Source organism: Formica exsecta, unplaced genomic scaffold, assembly GCF_003651465.1.
Source record: "Formica exsecta isolate Colony F162 unplaced genomic scaffold, ASM365146v1 scaffold192, whole genome shotgun sequence".
NCBI classification, from domain to species: Eukaryota; Metazoa; Arthropoda; class Insecta; order Hymenoptera; family Formicidae; genus Formica; species Formica exsecta.
The window spans coordinates 1,466,411-1,485,887 of record NW_021849218.1 but is presented as its reverse complement, the minus strand read 5'-3'; the positions used below and the strand labels follow the sequence as shown (position 1 = coordinate 1,485,887).

Genomic DNA, 19,477 nt, shown 5'->3' with positions numbered 1-19,477 from the left:
ATATCAAAATACACAAAAAATTATAAATACATACACACACATATACACACAAGTTATAATTTAAAATTTTATCATGAATTATAAACAATCGATCGTTCATAAAATAAGCTTAATAAATCATCTAAATAATTATAAATAAAATAAAGCATACATTGTCATTCTGAAAAATCTTATTTTAGATTAGATTATCTTGTACTTTTGACAACACTAGTATCTTAATAGCCAAGTAAATTTTAATTAAACTATTTTTCGAGGTTTTATTGTAAAATAATTCCAAAAAAATATAAGAATGTAGAAATAAATATGTATAAATATATATTATTATACATTGTTTATGGAATATTTTGTCAATAACTATTTGTGATATAACTTATCTATCCCTATAACTGGGCTCTAAGAAATGTCGTTTTGGTTCATAATTTTACGAATTTTTTGACAAACCGTTTCAGATAAATCTCTCTTTAATTCAGACACAAACTAGCCAGCTAGACGAACGATAGACATTTACGGGCTAAAGTTCTGAAGAAATTGCTACTAACTTCTTTGGAACTTTGCAGGGATTTCGATCCATCGTTGCAAAAGCGGACGGTGAAGTAGTAGAAGATGTAAGCCGATGAGGAATGAGTTGAATCAGACGTTCGAAAACCGATAATCAAAGTTGTACGGCGATTCGCGCTGAGCTCAATTAATGGAAAGTCATTTTGCGACTTTTATTTATCAGTACGAATTTATTTAGTCAGATCTATCAACTGATCTTTCTTCATCGTTCAAGTTAATTGATATATAAGCTAACACAATAAAAAAAGAGAAATTAATAATTCAAATAAAATAAACAATATTTAAGCACTTTATAGATTTTCAATCAAGCCATTTTGTACTGTCTATAGAATATAATAAAAAATATATATTAATATCAAATAAACGAATTATATATGTATTATGTATTAAAAATAAAGAGTCACGGAAGTTAAAATTTTTTATTCTTTCAAAAGATCCAATTCAAGACCCGACAATAATATATTGGGCGCTAAAAGCGCTTTATGGATTTAAGAAATTCTTAAACAATCACACAATTAAATCCATCGACGTGACAACAGTTTTTCAGATCACCGAGTCCGCGAATATTCAACCTTGAGCATACATGTGCTAAATCAGAGTCACCCTGCTCCTGTATGAGCAACACTCCCCACTGCACTGCGACTGGTTCATTAACGATTACATGGACACCCATGGCACAGGTGGCACGATATATAAAGTCACGAGGAATCAGCACGGCCGGCTATTAGTTCGGCTCGTTCCACCGACCGGTTCGCAGACGGTTTCCGATTCTCTATATTTCTCCTGGGCAATCGTAAATCGGCCGATTTAATCGGCCGATATTGGTCCAACACGTGCCGGAGTGAACGACTTCGAGTTGCTTGTACGTTGCGTTTTGTTCAGTCCGCCCTTGCTCCAGCTTCCCGTCGTCGTTCAGATTTAAGGGAGACCGAGCCCTTGATTGCCGAGATCGTTACCGAGGTTCGCATTTCGACTGAAATCTTCCTATTACGCTTCCGGATTCGTAACCTCGTGCTTTCTTCGGAGCTGGTGAAACCCTTATCTGTCACGATGATATTTACCGAGAAGAACGTCGGATTTCTCCTAATAACTGTCACGTGTCTCCTAGTGATACACTGTGATACATCGTGTATAGGAAAGACTATACTGAGTGAGTATGATGTTTGGACATTCTCGTTTTAATATTGATAAATTAAAATGTTCCATGCCAATTGATGACGAATGAACAAATAGCAATTTTATTCCATTCATTTTTAACAAAAAAATGTCGAGAAATGGAGAAAAAAAAAGAAATCGTAAGAATTTCTCAAATTTCGTCATTCGATATTTTAGTAACTAATGTAAGTTTTAAATTACAATTTCTTTCATTATATAATATAAAGTTGGTCTTAAATAATAACCTGATGTCAAATATAATTTTTTTTTCATACATTTTTAAAATTTGATTTGCGAGAAACTTATTCTTTACTAAAGCTGCGAAAGAAATATGAAATCCTTCATTCTTCGACAAAGAAATAGACAAAAATTTAAATTTATCATTCAAGATTTAAGAGTAAATTTTTAATTTTCGAAATAAGATACTATAATTTAAGGATTACATAATTTATTTCTTATAATTTTTATACGCTTTTTCAAGAGAAATATAAAGTATCATTTTGAATCTATAAAACTATAAAATGCATAAAAGAACTTAAACAGTAACAAATTCTATATAAAGTAACATATATATGACTATAATATTTTTTGACGAACACTTTATAGTATTCGTTATGCTGACATAAGTGCAGCTGAACTTTCTATGATAACGTCAATGATTTCAATGGGAATAAAGAAAGAAGTAGCAGCTGTTAATTTTTAATTTTAAAAGAGATTTAGTTGGCAAAGAACGTCAATATTTATTATTTTTTTGTATAATTTATGATAATCTCATAATCAATAAAATTAGTGAGATATAATTCTCACCGAGAAAGTTCGATGCAGTTCTCGGGCTCTCTCGTCCATCAGTTTCCTCCAGACAACATTTATCAGATAAGAACGGGCGACGGAATATGAATCGCGTATTCTCGTGCAAATTAATTCTTCTCGCCGTGTCACGACACGACTTTACACCGCGAACCTCGAGAAAGATATGAGGTTCAATGATTTATAATTAATGAGAGAACGAAAGAGAAGATGATATCGAGAAAGAGAGAGAGAGGAAAAAGATTACGATCGAAGGTCCACATTTTTCGAGCTTTCTGCATGTTTCGTTAGCGCATCGCCTTGAACACGATCATCCAATATCGAAAAGTAAATTGCAAGAACATTTTTTTAATATTGTAATTTAATAAATTTTATGTTGCAAAATTTTCCGCTACATAATAGTTTTTTTACGCTGAATATAATTATCATATTCACGTAAAAATTAGTTTTCCCACGAAATCGTAAAATATCTGTCACTGAAATGTTATAACAAATTATCTTCAACAAATATTTTTAGCGTTAGTTAAATAATAAATAAATTTAAAAAATTAAAATATTTACTACCATATTAAATCACATAGGAAAAATTATCAAAGAAAATGTGCATTAGTATATTGTATATAGAAGCGTTATAAATATCTAAATCAGATTAAATAGTTCTGATTGCAATCTTTTAGCTTAATTGTTTATCTAATATTCCTATACAGAAAAGCAACATTTTTTCATGAAAAATTCGCTTGTAAAACTAAAGCAGTCCTATTTTCTAAATTTAAAAAAACATAAAGTTAAACATGTAAAAAAAATTCTCTTTTTCTCTCTCTCCAAATATTTTAAAAATATATTACTTCTATATATAACCATAACATTTTCTTTAATGTAACGGAACTAATATAATTCAAAATTAATATGTTATCGTAATAGCTAATATATGCCGTACATAGTTTACTTTTTTTTACCGAAAGAAACGCATAAAAAGTGGACGAACAGAATTAACAATTAAAGTTTAAGCCGATCGAGAGCTATTTATTTAGCACATCATTGCGAGTCCATTCCCACGAAATTCAGTTAACTGTGAGCTCTACGGTAGAATGGAGTGTAGATGTGTCGGCCGAATTGCATCGTTACGCTCGATACCAAGCCTATCTCATTTCCGGCGCAAAAAGAAACTGACATTTTCCCGTCATAGCGGGACGGCCGTCAACCAAGAGCGGATGTCACCCGAGTTTTAATTGGCGTACGTCGAGAAGGGAACGTTGTCGCCGACAATGTTTGTCTCTTAATGATTTGTGCTCGTTATCCAACCTGTTGCAAACAGCGCAAATAAAAATCTTGTATTTTAGAAATAAATAAATTAGTTGTAATAATTGCAACGCGAAAAGCGCTTTAGAGTGAGAAGTTTGTAATAATCTTTTAACTAGTAGAGAGATATACTTTGTCGCGATATACGTATAGTTTATTTTCGATTTTTATAGTTCTTGCACATTTCGTTTTCCATAATAAAAAAAAAAAACTTAACAAAAAAACTTTAAAAAAAATTAAAAAATTAAAAGAGAAAAAAATCTCTATATATAACCTCATTTAAATTACTATAAAACGTAAACTAAGAACGATAGCATTATACTCGTGTTGTGAGAAAGTTGCTAAAAAATCCCACTACACAATGCCACAAGGCAGATGGTCCCACGTCATCATAATCGGGCGTTTTGTTTAAAGTTCGGTTTCTTTATGGACAGCCTTTGTACAATCTATATATATTGTATATATGTACAGTCGTCTTTCTGTTCTATACTTTCGAAGGAGAAACTATTCCATTCGAGATCCGAAACAGAGATCGATTTTGGGAATAAATTGGTGGGCATCTCCTCGCGTGAGAAAGATTATTCAACATTCGACATAGTCGAATTCGCCAGAAATAGAAGCCGACGACTGCCGTAAATTTAAATCGGCGATCATTATCGAGAGTGCCTCGCGCGCGAATACGGGCTATATTTACGGAAAATCCATATGTTAATAAAGACAATCCGGTTTGAAAATAGTTAATGATCTCTCTATCATATAGTGTGTAACTGTACAGTGCGTTCTCAACTTAATAGCCTCTATCGATTTAAGATCGCTTCAGATCGGAATATATTTAATTCTTTGCGCAATTTCGCCGCGATATTGATATTCATTCGTTTTTACGCAAGTATGAATATAAATTTCATATTTATTTATATTTAATTATACTTAAAAAATATTATACGTTTATTGCATATTTATTATTGTGTTTTTCTCTAGCATAATATAAATAAAAATTAATTAAATTCTCGCAGCAATTCTTGAATACATGTTGTATAACAAATAAAACTTGTCACATCGAGTAAATAAAAGAAATTTTGTAAAATTTATCGTAAAATTAATAAAATTTAATAAAAATATTTTATTATACATTCTTGAGATGGTCAGTGACAATTAATCTTAAAAGCATGCTCAAACATATAATGAGTGTCTCCGCTACGATACACATCGTGTGCAAGCCGCTTAAACAAACTTCGTCCAAGCTAGAACCGACAGCGTCGTCCACTTACCTCATTAAGCCACCCTTGGATCTGGAAGGGACCGCGAAGACCGCACAGGGACGAGCGAGGTAGTCTCGTAAGATAGATTGAAAGTACCCGGAGGACGTGGCGGCCGGTCTATCCTGGTGATACCCTGCGCTCACGGTAGATAGTAATTAACTTGCGCGAAGCTTTTGTCAGCGACCGTCGGTCGAATTACTGATGCAAAACTTGCGACCTCTCGGCACCTCGTCTATTTTACAAAGGCCGCGCAATTAGTGCCGGCCTTTCTCGTTCTTCTCCCTGTGATCAAGCGTACCGCTGGCAGCTGCCGCTGCGATGCACTCGCAGAGAAAAGTGATTAAACCCATAGCTACCGCGAAACAGAATATTGCGGGGATTTTCGTGAAATGACTTTGCCAATAAGAGTGCTTCGCTGGGGATGAGATAAATGATAACGCTATTAATTCCTCTCTCGTAATAATAATCAATTTATTTTATTTGTCTTAAAATATCAAAATATCAATTATATCGATCAATTTAAATGTGCTTTAAATTTAGAAATCATTGTCTAGATGTAAAATTGTTTAATTTAGAATTTTATTTGCTCCAAAAAATACATATAGCATAAATTTAGATATATGTACAAGAAATACTATACAAATTCATAGAGACATATTTATGCACTAGTCAGATAATATATTTCGCGTTTGACATTTGCTTTAAAAAAAAAAAAAAGAAAAAACGACGAGTTCAATAATTAGTAGAAAATTTCACGCTAGTTCGACAGATATCCGAATATATATGTATTCTCTCTCGAAGACATTTTCAGATACTTTCGCAGTTTCTTCCTAATTATGGATTGTTAGGAATGAGTTAGCGCGCTCACCGTGTCTGGAAACGACATAACAAAGTGAACAAAAGGAACGCCATCACTTCCATTTCAATGAGAAGTTAAACTTACGGAACGGAAGTTCTTCATGCACCAAATGAAAGACAAGGGGAACAAGGCTAAACCCCAACTTCCATAGAAAGTTTTTCGGGAAGCTGCGCAATCTGGAGCTTGCAAGGAATAGTAACAAAAGAGAAAGAAACGGAGAAAAATCCGAAAAGAGACACATATATAAAGTTCTGGTATCATAAAAGATTATCTAAGATGAAAGTGAAATTAAGTGATATCTCATAAATTCTCTTCTGCAGCTCTGTCTCGACATTATATTTTCATAAGCTGAAAGTAATGTGCGGCATGGCACAATGTCTTTCAATTTTTATTATAGATTTCAAGTATAATCTTGACATAGAATAAATATATGAATATCTCAAATGGATAAATCAATTTCTTTTTATAAAATTGTAAAAAATGCTAATCATTTATCAAATAAATATAATAAAATTATTGAGTAACGCTGACAAATTATATGATATATTAAAATTGTAATATAATATATTATAAAATATTATATTAATATTTTTTATATTATAAAATGTGTACAATTTTAAAATTTAATTTTAATTATATTATTTATTTTTTATTGTCTTCTTTTTTACTACTCTCTCTCTCTCTCTCTCTCTCTCTCTCTCTCTCTCTCTCTCTCTTCTCTCTCTCTCTCTCTCTCTCTCTCTCTCTCTCTCTCTCTCTCTCTCTCTCTCTCTCTCTCTCTCTCTCTCTCTCTCTCTCTCTCTCTCTCTCTCTCTCTCTCTCTCTCTCTCTCTCTCTCTCTCTCTCTCTCTCTCTCTCTCTCTCTCTCTCTCTCTCTCTCTCTCTCTCTCTCTCTCTCTCTCTCTCTCTCTCTCTCTCTCTCTCTCTCTCTCTCTCTCTCTCTCTCTCTCTCTCTCTCTCTCTCTCTCTCTCTCTCTCTCTCTCTCTCTGTCTTTTTTTTTTTTCCTCTCTCTCTCTCTCTCTCTCTCTCTCTCTCTCTCTCTCTCTCTCTCTCTCTTTAAAACTGAACATTTAAATATATTTGGTTCTGCATCTTCTATTCTATCTTACAGCAGGAGCGGTCGTATCATAATACTTATCATAATACATAATATTTGTCTCTAGAAACGAATATATATTATATATGGTCAGAAAGCAACAACTCAAAATACATATTATCTTATAGGGTCCGGTGGTATATCGTGTGAAGAGAAACAGATTATCCTGGACGAACACAATCGATTGAGGCAACTAGTGGCACTGGGACAGATACATGGTCAACCTGGCGCAGCGAATATGATGGAGATGGTAAGTGTGTGTGTCAACGCGTTTCATCTTATTTCTTAGAGAATCGCCGTTTTCAACAACAATATACAAATAGAATTTTTTCAAAGCAAATTCTATTTAAATTTTTTTAACAAAAAACTATGTTTTTATATACTATTTCTTGAAAAACTTAGTTTGGCAGAATCCTTTTGTCAAATTTCAACTATAAGAACCTATAGTCAAAAATAGGTATTCTCATTTATAAAACTCAAGATAATAATTATCTTGAAACAAAGAATTAAAAAAAATGAATACCGCCATCTTATATGTTTCCCTTCAACTTCTATAAAAACTTCTGTCAGGAAAACTTTTTTCTGAAATCAAAAACAAAGTTAAAAGAAATAGGCATAATAAATTGAATAATAAAATCGCTTAATAAACAAATCAGAAAAACAAATTTGTCTGAATTAAAAGCAAGTAATTTGCTTGCTCCTATTTATCGCATCCAATATAAAAACAAAAGATTTGCACTAAACTTCATTTTAGCAGCATGATGAAAATATTCTCTTATCTCACAGCGTATTTATATTTGTAAAAAAGCACTCTCACGCGATGCATACTAATTTACACGATAAGCCACATGACGGATTAACCAAAGTTGAAGTGAGTTTTAACGCAGCTCTGTAATATTCCGTGGACGTATCGCGCTGTACGATTAATTCGACGTGTAAGTTACTAATTGCTGTTATAGATATGGGATGACGAACTTGCTGCGATAGCACAAAGATGGGCGGATCGTTGCACCGAGTCACATGACAGTCTAAGAAATGTCCGTAAGTAAAATTTTATTAGCGGTTATATTGCATGTTTGCGCAAACTGACATGATAATACTTTTAATGTATATATCATAAAAATAATATGAGACAAAATATCTTTATGCCTAAAAAATAGCATATTATAATAGCGTCCATACATGCTAGAATAGCAGCATTATAATAAAACTCTATATATATATATATAAAGATATGAAAAGCTACGACCAACTGCTATTCCTTCCTCTTACCAAAATAAAAAAATATATGTGCTATTTAGGAACTTCCGATTTCCGCAAGTTGAAAAATTGCGCGTACGTTACATAGAGAAGATATTTTATTTTTATTTTTAAGAGAGCCGAGTTTATATATATTCACTTAGTTCGCCATCGCCCTGAGAGATAAGAATATCGAATTCCGCTTAGTAGCAGAATTAGGTGTTTTTTTTTTTGTGAGCTTTTAAATCGATATAGTTTGAATTTTTAAGCTCTATCTCTTTAAAGCAAAGCAGCACATTTTGAATTATTCTAAAGAAAAGTTTAAAATAAATTGAAGACTCTTCCTATCCATACATTGCATATAATTTTTAAGAAAATGCATATTCTGATTTTGGCATTGCAGAAAAAATACCCTTATTCTTTTTTTTGGCACAAGAAAGAACTATATTTAAAGGTGCTATAAATCTCTATCATTTCTTGACTATATTTCTTTTGCTTTACAAAAAATACATTATAAAAATTCTAAATTTATTGCGTTTTAACTATAGTTTCTTGTGTGCTGAAGCATGATATTTCTGCGCAAAGTTTTAGCTAAAAAATTACAATGCATGTATTTTTTTTTTTTTTATAAATAGTCTGAATAAGCATTTCCTCTTTTTTCCATTCTGAAAAGAAAGATTAAGATTCTTACTTTTTCTAGGCGAAAAGCTAAAAATTTTTGAGTTGCGGGATTCGTAAATTTATAAATAGCACTTAATTCTAAGATAATTGTTTTTTTTATGCCATCACAAAGAGTGGAAAATCAGATAAACAAAAATAAAACTCTAACAAATGTCAACACAATTAAACAAAATTACATTAAAATTATTATGATTATAATTCAACCGATTAAAATGCAAACAATATTTAAAAATTAAACATTTAAATTTCAAGTGGAAATGTCACGTAGTAATCGTAATAATAACCATGCAAATTATAACAACATTTATATTGCAGGTAGTCATAGCATTACAAATCGTATTACGTTAATTTTATTGAGTGTTTCATAATTCATATAGTCTCACAAACAGTCGCTGCTTGATTAAGCTTTTAAAGTATCCTTAAGCTCCCGATTTTTTTTTTATCTTCCATTATTCTACATATTAAATATTGCAATTTTTTTCCTAAGAAGTACTCTCCCCCCCAAAAAAAGTCTACCATAGCGTACGTATTTTATACATTAGCATTAACGCGTGAACTTCTTTTATTTAAACGAATCGCGACGATATGAAATATCGAATTACTGTTGGAAAGGTTACCGTACAATTATTAAAAGAAAAATTAAACTGTTCAACGGTAATCAATATATCGAAACAGACACATAACAAAGCTTAACGCTAGCGACCTGATATTATTAAGATCTTTTGCTTCTTTGATGTACAAGTATACATTAATTCAGAAAAACGACAAAGAAATGTGCTTTTCTATAAAATATAAAAATGCATATAAATTAACGGCATCTTCAAAATTTATGTAAAATTTTTAATAAATCTTGTAACAAACAAAATTGATAAAAATAGTTTTTTTTTCAGTAAAAGTATACAAATATTCTGTACTAAGTTGATAAAAAAAAATAAAAACTATCATTTATAATATGTTTCATTTTAGCTTCGCTTCTGTATATCGTTGGCAAAACGTGACGTTTCGCCAAAAGTTTAATGTACTCTTTGTCCTTTGTGATTGATCAAAGCAATTGATTCGCAGGTAGATTCGCAGTAGGACAGAATATCGCTCGCTCATGGACGACTAGGCCCCCGGGACCTTACGACGGTGAGCCGAATTGGAGACGACAAATTTCTGGCTGGTTCAACGAGGTACAATACTATCACTCCGGTTATAGCAAAACGACCGGACACTACACGCAGGTAATAGTAGTCAGCAAAATCGGAAAAAGATAAAAGCGTTAGAAAATTATGTAATTACGATAAAAACGATATATAAGGAAGATCTCTATTCGAAAGAGAAGATGGATTTTATTGGCACCGTAAAACTTCTTATTACTTCATATTCGATATGAAAACGACTAGACTAGGCTATCGTAATCAAGTTATTCAATATCATAACGACATGTGTTATGTTGATAAAATAAAAAACCTTGCCGAAAAAAACTTGTGTTTTAGTAGAAATATATATTTATCATTTAATCAGAATAATCTTTCAATCAGAATAATTTTTTAATTCTTAATAAATATTTTTCGCTAATTGATTATTATAACGGAATAATATTTGCAAATTTAATAAGACTATTTTCGGCAAATAATGTTACTCTTAACGAGTTTATTTACTACTCACATAATAATTGACAAGATTTGCGATGACAGGATAAAATATAATGTGAATTCTTTTTTTCTTAAGATAATCGAGCCGTATAAAAACATTAAAAATTGATTTTATTCGTAGGTCAGTTTCAAAATAAGTCTAAAAAAATCCGCGATTTATAGACCCGATCGCTCTCCGAACCGTAGTTAATTCTTATTTTATGAACTTGTGCTGTTGTTTTATGAATTTTCATGAGATCGCCATTTGCGAAAGAACTTTTTAACGACGAGTTTATCTTCCGGAAAAAAAGTTCGTTTTATTAATCGTATTATTTATCATATTATCGAAAACGCATGTGCGTAGAAGATACTCAAATTTAATTTAATTTACTTCATTAAAAAACTAAACAAAATTAAATTAAACATAACATTTTGTTATATATTTGCATACTATAAAATCTAAATTTCTAAACAGCATTTTACTTTCAATCGATTATATCTTAAAAGCTGTTGAGATACCTCCACCATTTTATCAAAGAAAATTAAACTCTTTAAATGAGCTGAGGAAAATGTAATCAAAATCCTTGATTTTACAATTAAACGCCTCTTCTGTCCCGCGAGACAGCGTATTCGAAGTAATCGAAGCATAAATTGTTCCGCTCGCGGACTCTTTTCATGTTCACATGCGCGAGCAATTCACACACACAGATCTTTAAGAAGCAGAAAACATTCTGAATTAATTCCAGTTGGTGTGGAGCGACACTTTCCTGCTGGGATGCGGATATTCGTTTTACTACGACCCCGCTCGCGGGTACACCAAGAATTACGTATGCAACTACGGGCCGAGGTGAGAATCCTATTTCGAAATATAACTAACTTCTTCTTTATTTCGTTTCTTTTATATTAGAATATGGAAATTGTGTCAAGACGTATTATACACACACACACACACAGCACTAGATTTTTATTAAAGGAAATACTTCTTCAAGAGACTCTTTATATAATTTCAGAACGATATCCTTTATAATGTATCGAAAAAATAACTCTGCATTTTTCACAAATAACTAATTTTATATATTGGAAAAAGTTTCAACGGAGAAAGACGTGTAATATGAGGAGAAAGAAAGAAGAAAAAGAAAAGAAATTTGTAACAGCAATCTTTTCAAATTATGCAAAATAATATATTTTTGAATCCACGGGAAAGTACAACGGGGGCGAATAATAATATTCAGATTTTTTATTTCTAAGACTTTGTATTAATTTTGAGTATAATTAATAATTTTAATTCCGTAAATTTTTCTACAAATTTAATACAAGCCGTATTTTTAATTGCACGACATGTAATTGCTAATTTTTTTCAGTAACTTCTCACATTTATCTCGTCATTAAATCTAAATTATATTGCAAATATCAAATCTTTTTGAAAGCTGACACGGAGAAATCGTTTTCTCGATGTATATAAAGAATCGTACGATAAAAAAAAAATTATCGTCTTGCTTTGTTTCGTTTCAGCGGGAACGTACTCGGTTATCAACCTTATCAATCGGGTCAACCTGCATGCGGCAATTACGGAATGTCCTACAGCAACAGATACGCCGGATTGTGTTGTTAGTATCATAATTAGCATTACTATCTTTTTGAACTTTTTATCGTATTTTTTTAAATTTATTAAATACAATACAATTTCACCTCTAATCTCTTCTATAAAATCGATGATTTTCTATAAAATCTCAATTTCTCTCTGTGAAAATGTGAAATTATATTTATTCTTTTTGCTATTAAATGCTAAAGTATATTTTTCACAGATTTCCAGATTTGAATACGTGTAATCAACGAAATTTTCTTATTATCTTTGTTTAAAAATAGACTCACAATCAGTTTAGTATCCAGAATAATATTTTCTCATGGAATAAGTGTGAAAGAAAGAATATTATACTGAAATCTCTTTTTTCTTATTTCATTCAAATTTTTTTATTTTACGCTCATTTTTTTGGAAATAAATATGCACATATATGTTAATACACACTATGTGATTACAGCTCGTGGAAGTTATTATCACCTCGGAGCTCTATGTGTATATGGATAGTATTATATATGGATATTTATGAAGAATATCAATCAACAATGGCGAATTGTTTTCGCTAATAGAGCAATCAGTTGCATTACGTAAATTGTAATTAGTAAGTTTTGTCGATTAAGAAACAGCTGATTCGCGTGTTGTCAATTTATATAAACGACAATAAGGCGAATTATGCTTATTACCATGTAAATATGTGTCTACGAGATTGTAATATTGAATTAGTCAAATGCAGTCAAGGCCGCCGAGAGAGCAAATTCAAGTGAAGAAATTTCTCTGGTTTCTCTTTCTCTCAATCCGCCGCGAGCTGACTGGAAATCCTTATACGCAAAATATGTATTCATGATGGAAAAAAAACGCTACAAGCAAATGCAAATATGAATAATGACAAAAAAAAGTTTTTTCTTAAAAAAAAAAACGAATTCTTTGATAATCCAATTCTTTAATGTCCAAAGCAAATTATACAATATCAAAAAAATTATTCACTGCTCAAATTCAAAGCAAATAATCAAAAAAAAAATAACTAATCGTTGTATGAAATATAATTGAATATCAAGCTGGTTCTAAATTTCAGTAATTTGTGTTATCTTTCTCGCTTCTCGTTAATCTTGTGTATTAAGAAAATTATATAACGTATTCGCGGAAGTACGCACTAGAAGCACGCTTAAATTATTAAATCAAATAAGTATTTATAATTTAGCTGCTTTACTTTCATTAAAGAATACGTATCGAGAAGATATGTTTCGTCTATGATAAAAGTTAGAAAAGTCGAAAATCTCTTTCTCTTTCTCGATCTGTTGATTTTAGATCAATTTATCTAGTCTCTATTTATAGCCCATAGAAATTAGTAAAATTAAGATAAGATAAGATAATAGATAAACTAAAAAATTTAAATCTTTTTATTAGAATATATGTTATATTATAAATATGCGTAATATTATTTCGTATCAGAATATAATATAGACTAGACAATTTTTGTGCAGGTAAAAAAACATACTTATAAATTATCTAAATATTTAAATATATATGTAATACATCAAAAATGATTATTTTTGCTGCAGTTATTGTACATAAATTTTATGGCATGTAAGATTTTTACAGATTCTTCCTATTCTTTTACAAAATAAAATAATGGAATTAATTAATTGTTTAAGAGATAACTTACATTTTTTAAATATTACAGAAAAACTTGATCATTATGTATTAGTGTCTCAAAAGTCATTAATATATTCCTGATTGTATATACATAATGGCAAAAATAAAAAACATAATAAAATTGAATTTTTCACTCGTTTTCCACTATATACAAATCTTGTTTCAAATTTAAAAAAAATAAATAAACTTGTTTTCAAGAGTTTTAATCAATTCAAGCGTTTTATACAGGTACATACACAAATAAAATTATCTTGTGCCCTATGTATTTCACAGTCCCTCATATATGCTTACAAATTTAATTATAAAGATTGCTTGAACATTAAAAATTACATATATGTAGACAACAATCAATATTCATGGACGCGTCATCAGAATTATTTTATTCAATTATAATTTTAATTAAAAAAGGAAATGTTAAAATATTCTCTCTCTTCTTGATGCTTCTGTTTATAATGTAAAATAATAAATATTTATTATATTGCCATGTTCTCTGAAGATTATCGATTTATTTATATCGTCTTTATTTGTACAGTTCTCATTGAGACCTATGAATGCATATGTAGGTTTTCTCATCTTTAATTTCAGAGCTTATTATTTGTGTAAAATTAATGTTATAAATTTTTACATTATATAAATAAAAAGAAAAACTAATAATTTTTTCTATTAAAAATTGTTTTTATTTTAATTATACTCATTACAATTATTATATATTTTTATACTTATAATTATTTTAAAGTACTATTATATAATCTAAAAAATTACTATGCAATCAATAATCGAAATATTTCTGAGAAAATAATTGAAGATTTCTTATATAATCCTTTTTTTAAATTAATTAATCAAAAAATATAATGCATCACAATCGAGACACACACACACACACACACACACACATATATATATACATTTTAATGTGTATAGTACATGCGCCGACATCATTGCATATATGTATTCTACGAAATGTGATAAAGCATCAATCTTGAATGCTGTTAACTGCAGACGATAAAAATGCAATACAGATATTACGCTCGATAAATCGCTTGAAAATCGATTGCTACTATAAGATCATTTACTGTTCCATTTATAAAAATTAACGAGCGCTGGAGCCTTTTAGTTTTATAATTTTATAAATAGGTTGTTAACGCGTTACACTTTATTTAATGTTATTCAGTTTTCGGTGAAATATACGAAATCGCTATATCATACATTTGAGCTATATGCAATAAGAAATGAAAACTTAAAACTTTGATCGGAGACATTTTTTGTACAATGTCAATTTTAGAGGATATACAGCTATTTCCATTAAAATTGAATACTCTGTGTGTATAACTTTAGTTATATTTATTATTTTACATTATTATTATTTCATATTGTAATCAAAATTATATAACAGAACTTTTTTTTCTATGAAGAATACACTTTTTAAGAATTCTACAGCAAAATATTTAGAGTTATTAATACTCTATCAATGCCATTATAAATTACAAATGCAAGACATGACGAGGCGTCGAACATGAAAGCAATCGCCCATAAAAGATTTAAAAAAAAAATGTAAAATCAATTTTTCGCTCAATAAATCGCCAGAGTATTGTTTGCTGTGAGAGCACTAGCAAACTAGCGACACTCGAGATAAAAAACCCTCCAGTTAAACGTTAGCAGCGACAATAATCTGAAAAAGACATTATTGATTTATCGCACAGATTTTACTTCAAAACTCAACAACAGTGCTGAAAATCGCTTACAGTGTGTTTACTTGTGCTAACAATAAGTGTTCTGAAGAAGCCAAAAATTGCTGTTTTTATTGTGAAGATAATTGATCCATTCATAAGCACACACACACACACACACACACACACATATATATAAATACTTTAATTACATCTTGGAGCAAAATAATTCTTTGTTGAGGCACTTAATTTTGTTGAGAAAAGAAAACATATAAAAATAATTTATATTTTTTATACACACACACACACATGTATATATAGGAGATGTATCAAAAATAGGTGATCAAACTTAAGAGCATATTGTACTCACTGTCATGATGAAAAAAGATCATATAAACATGTGTGGATCTGGAAACGCTTTTTTTGAATTATAAATATAATATAAATTTTTTGTTTAGGATGCTACAAATATATACATACATGTATATAGGAGGTTTGAAGCAATTATGTGAATTGGACAGATTTAAATATTTGATACAATTTTGTTTCGTTAGTTTTATTATTTCAAGGATACACGCGAATCCAAGATGCCACGATATGAAAATACTAGGTAAATATAACACACGAGAGGATTATATATACTATGTATATCTACATACAGGAGGCATCATACACGAGATATCTATTAAAATAAGATTGAAACACATAATTCGATAATAGACAAGCGTTATCATTGATCCGAACATTTTCGAATTATATTCCAGAAAACGAGGATATGACGTGCGACATCATACGTGATATTCTCGATACTCATAACAGACTACGACAGTCCATCGCCGAGGGATCAATTAATGCTCAACCACCTGCCGCCAATATGCATGAACTGGTGCGCGATAAATTATAATTTATCTTGTCCATAAAAAAATTGCTAAACATGATAATATTTAAAAAATATTTTATAGATTATATATAAAAACTTTATTTGAATATATATTTAAAAATTATTTTATGATTAAACTTTTTTTTTTGGAGAAAGGATATGTCTGTCTCCTCGAGACGGAAAAATAAATTTAATCTCAAACATTTTTTCTAATTATCAATAGTTTCAAAGACAATCGTATATAAGTCTTTCTACAAATAAATACTGCTCAAATTTCTGATTAATTGTACAAATATCCTTCAATATATAATAATATAGATAAATATCCTTGAGAAAATTTAATTTTAAATATTTTCGAACTTTTTATATACTATCTAAATTTCTAAAACTTCTTTTTGTAGAATAATTCAATAACTACAAAATTTGTGCTTTAAGCATATCTTAATAGAAAATTAATACAAATTTTAATCAAATATACATTAGGAACACATGTAAGGAATTTTATATATGTATAAATATATATAAAATCCGTAGTTTCTAAAATATGCATAATCGCGTAAAAATTTTAAAATAGAACATTCTGTATATCAATAATCCATTTATATAATGCAAAACGATCATAAATATTGATTAGATTATGCACATTTGCAGTATTGGGACTCCGAGCTTGCATCCGGTGCTCAGAATTGGGCAAATCAATGCATATTTGCTCATAATGATGAGAAAGACAGGAAAATTGGTACGTACAGTCTGATATCATAAGTAAATAAGTTAAAATTAAAGTAAAAGAATAAAAAGTGAAATAGTAAAAAATAAATTAATTAAAAAATTAATAGGCTATCCTGTATTCAAAAATACTTAATATGGAAAAAATGTGTATATAGTTGCGAAATGATTGGGTGCTTTAATATTTCCATTGAAAATAAATCAATTTCGGTCTTATAAAATTTTTTCTGTGAGAAGCGAATTTTCTATTATGTATTAGGATAGAGTTACATAAGGACCTCATCTTTCAGAAATAGAAACAATTTTATTCCGTCATCTAGATTTTTGCTATATACAGCAAATATATGCAAACGTATTTACTAACACATATTATATCTTTTAAGATATAGGTCTTTGTCATTATATGTAAAATAATTCCTCAAATGAATAGCACATATTAAATGTATTTATAACTTAATAAAATTATCTATAAAATATTTTTTAGAGCGATTCCCAGTCGGTCAAAATATTGGCTTAAAGAAAATGCGAAGAAGTCAGAATATTGCAAAAATAGAATTTTCTAAGCAAATAAACAAATGGTTCAGCGAGCACGAGGTCTACCAATTTAGCGCTATTGACACAAAGATTATAGAAGTAGCTGGTCATTACACACAGGTATATCCACTATTAAAAAATTAATAAAAAATCAAAATAAAATACTACAAACTCAAAACTCGTAATTAAAAAATTTTGTGATAAAATAATAATACTTATATTAAAAAGAAAGATATTGTTTCTATTATATTATATCTTATATTATTTTATTTTATGACAACAAAAGACATATTTTTCTCATATTGCTAGAATAATCGATATTCAATCAAATATTTCACACAAGTAAGGTGTATCAAATATTACTAAACTTGACATAAATTGAACAAATTCTGAAATAATTGTAATGATATATCAAGACTTTTCTTTTATTATTTCTATTTTTTTGGGCAACAGCTTGCTTGGGCAAATACTTATCTGGTCGGATGCGGATATTCACAATATAAAACGTCGAATAATACCGCTTACCAATTTTATGTCTGCCATTATGGACCCACGTAAGTCATATAAAAATAATATTTCAAAAATTAGATAACAAATAAATAAGCAAGAGAATTAAAAACATTACTGCGTGGATAAAAAGAAAATTGATACATCGCTTTGCCTTTTCATAATATTATACGAGTATATATTATGACATTATCCCTGTTTTTTGTTAACATATCCCTTGCAAACAATGTTTTTTGTGCATGTATGTACTTGGATATGTTCTTATATCGATATATATGTTTTGAATTTATATTAAAATATACAGAAAGTGAATTACGCGCAATTTGAATAGACCATATTTCTTATATTTAAGAGGAAAAAAAAAAAGATAAAGAAGAAAAATAAAAGACTTAACATTACTCACATAATATAACTTTCTTTCGCAATAAGCAAAGTACAATATATATATATATATAAATATATATATATATATATATATATATATGATGAAGCAATGATTAATTACTATATTTTCTTTCGTGCAATGACGATCGTTATTTCAAACTAATCATATAATATACATTTTCTTTTTAATAATCAAAGGGGCAACGAGTTTGGTAAGCTACCTTACATCGTTGGAAACCGTAGCTGCGATCATTCTTTGAAAATTTCGGATAAATACCCTAATCTTTGCAGTACGTTTTAATTTGTTAATATAATAAAAAAATATTCTTATAAGAATGTAATTTGTATTTAAAATACTGTTATTTTTTATAGCTTTACATTTATTAATATATAATGTATTAATATTTCAACAATAAATATATGTTTGTGTGTGTAGCATAATTAAAATTAGAATTAAAATTATTGATATGTATATAAAAATAAATAACAATATATAATTCAACAGGTTTCAAGAACGTACCAGCAAGTTGCCCCAAAAACAACGTTGAAGAAATTCGTAATGACAAGAGATCCACATCTGTCAGAAATGGTCGTAAATTTTTTAACGTGCACCATAACATACATAAAGATAACAGTCCTATGTACCAGAGAAAAAATCAATTTGTTCGCGCAAAATGCGCAGATCTATCATGGATATTCTATTATATAATATTGTAATAAGATTTTAATGTTTACATAATTTTCATTATAATAGCATACTAATTTGTGTCTAATATATTCTTCTGTTTAATAATAATATTGCAAATATACTAGCAAAAGTAAATATTTTAAACTTGCTAGCGTCAAGCAGTTTTAAATAATAACGGCTATAGCGATGTTTCTGGGAGACTCCTTCTCATGTCTGTTTAAACGCTTTTCCAACAATTTCATTATATTTTGCTAATATGATAATGAAGAAACTTTAATGTGCTAAATAT

At 29.4% G+C, this 19,477-nt stretch overlaps 2 protein-coding genes across 2 annotated transcripts; both read left to right on the top strand.

Moving 5' to 3' along the window:
* The first annotated feature begins 1,503 nt into the window (after positions 1-1,503).
* LOC115234006 (venom allergen 5-like) lies at positions 1,504-13,026 on the top strand. The gene is made up of 7 exons (XM_029804692.1): positions 1,504-1,708; positions 7,163-7,284; positions 7,994-8,075; positions 10,017-10,177; positions 11,317-11,417; positions 12,083-12,177; positions 12,610-13,026. The coding sequence occupies exons 1-7, from the start codon at positions 1,609-1,611 to the stop codon at positions 12,654-12,656; spliced, it is 708 nt and encodes a 235-aa protein (XP_029660552.1). The 5' UTR covers positions 1,504-1,608; the 3' UTR covers positions 12,657-13,026.
* A 2,637-nt stretch (positions 13,027-15,663) lies between these two features.
* On the top strand, positions 15,664-19,269 carry LOC115234011 (scoloptoxin SSD976-like). The gene is made up of 7 exons (XM_029804696.1): positions 15,664-16,079; positions 16,234-16,355; positions 17,001-17,088; positions 17,560-17,729; positions 18,063-18,163; positions 18,699-18,790; positions 19,006-19,269. Exons 1-7 carry the CDS (start codon positions 15,929-15,931, stop codon positions 19,215-19,217), a joined length of 936 nt encoding a protein of 311 aa, XP_029660556.1. The 5' UTR covers positions 15,664-15,928; the 3' UTR covers positions 19,218-19,269.
* The last annotated feature ends 208 nt before the right edge of the window (positions 19,270-19,477 follow it).

Excerpts from the sequence above, each read along its gene's own strand:
- LOC115234006 (XM_029804692.1), top strand. The coding sequence starts at position 1,609 with ATGATATTTACCGAGAAGAACGTCGGATTTCTCCTAATAACTGTCACG. Across the intron at positions 1,709-7,162 it reads TATAGGAAAGACTATACTGA|GGTCCGGTGGTATATCGTGT; the intron begins GTGAGTATGATG and ends ATTATCTTATAG. Across the intron at positions 11,418-12,082 it reads GTATGCAACTACGGGCCGAG|CGGGAACGTACTCGGTTATC; the intron begins GTGAGAATCCTA and ends GTTTCGTTTCAG.
- LOC115234011 (XM_029804696.1), top strand. The coding sequence starts at position 15,929 with ATGCTACAAATATATACATACATGTATATAGGAGGTTTGAAGCAATTA. Across the intron at positions 17,730-18,062 it reads TAGCTGGTCATTACACACAG|CTTGCTTGGGCAAATACTTA; the intron begins GTATATCCACTA and ends TTTGGGCAACAG. Across the intron at positions 18,164-18,698 it reads GTCTGCCATTATGGACCCAC|GGGCAACGAGTTTGGTAAGC; the intron begins GTAAGTCATATA and ends TAATAATCAAAG.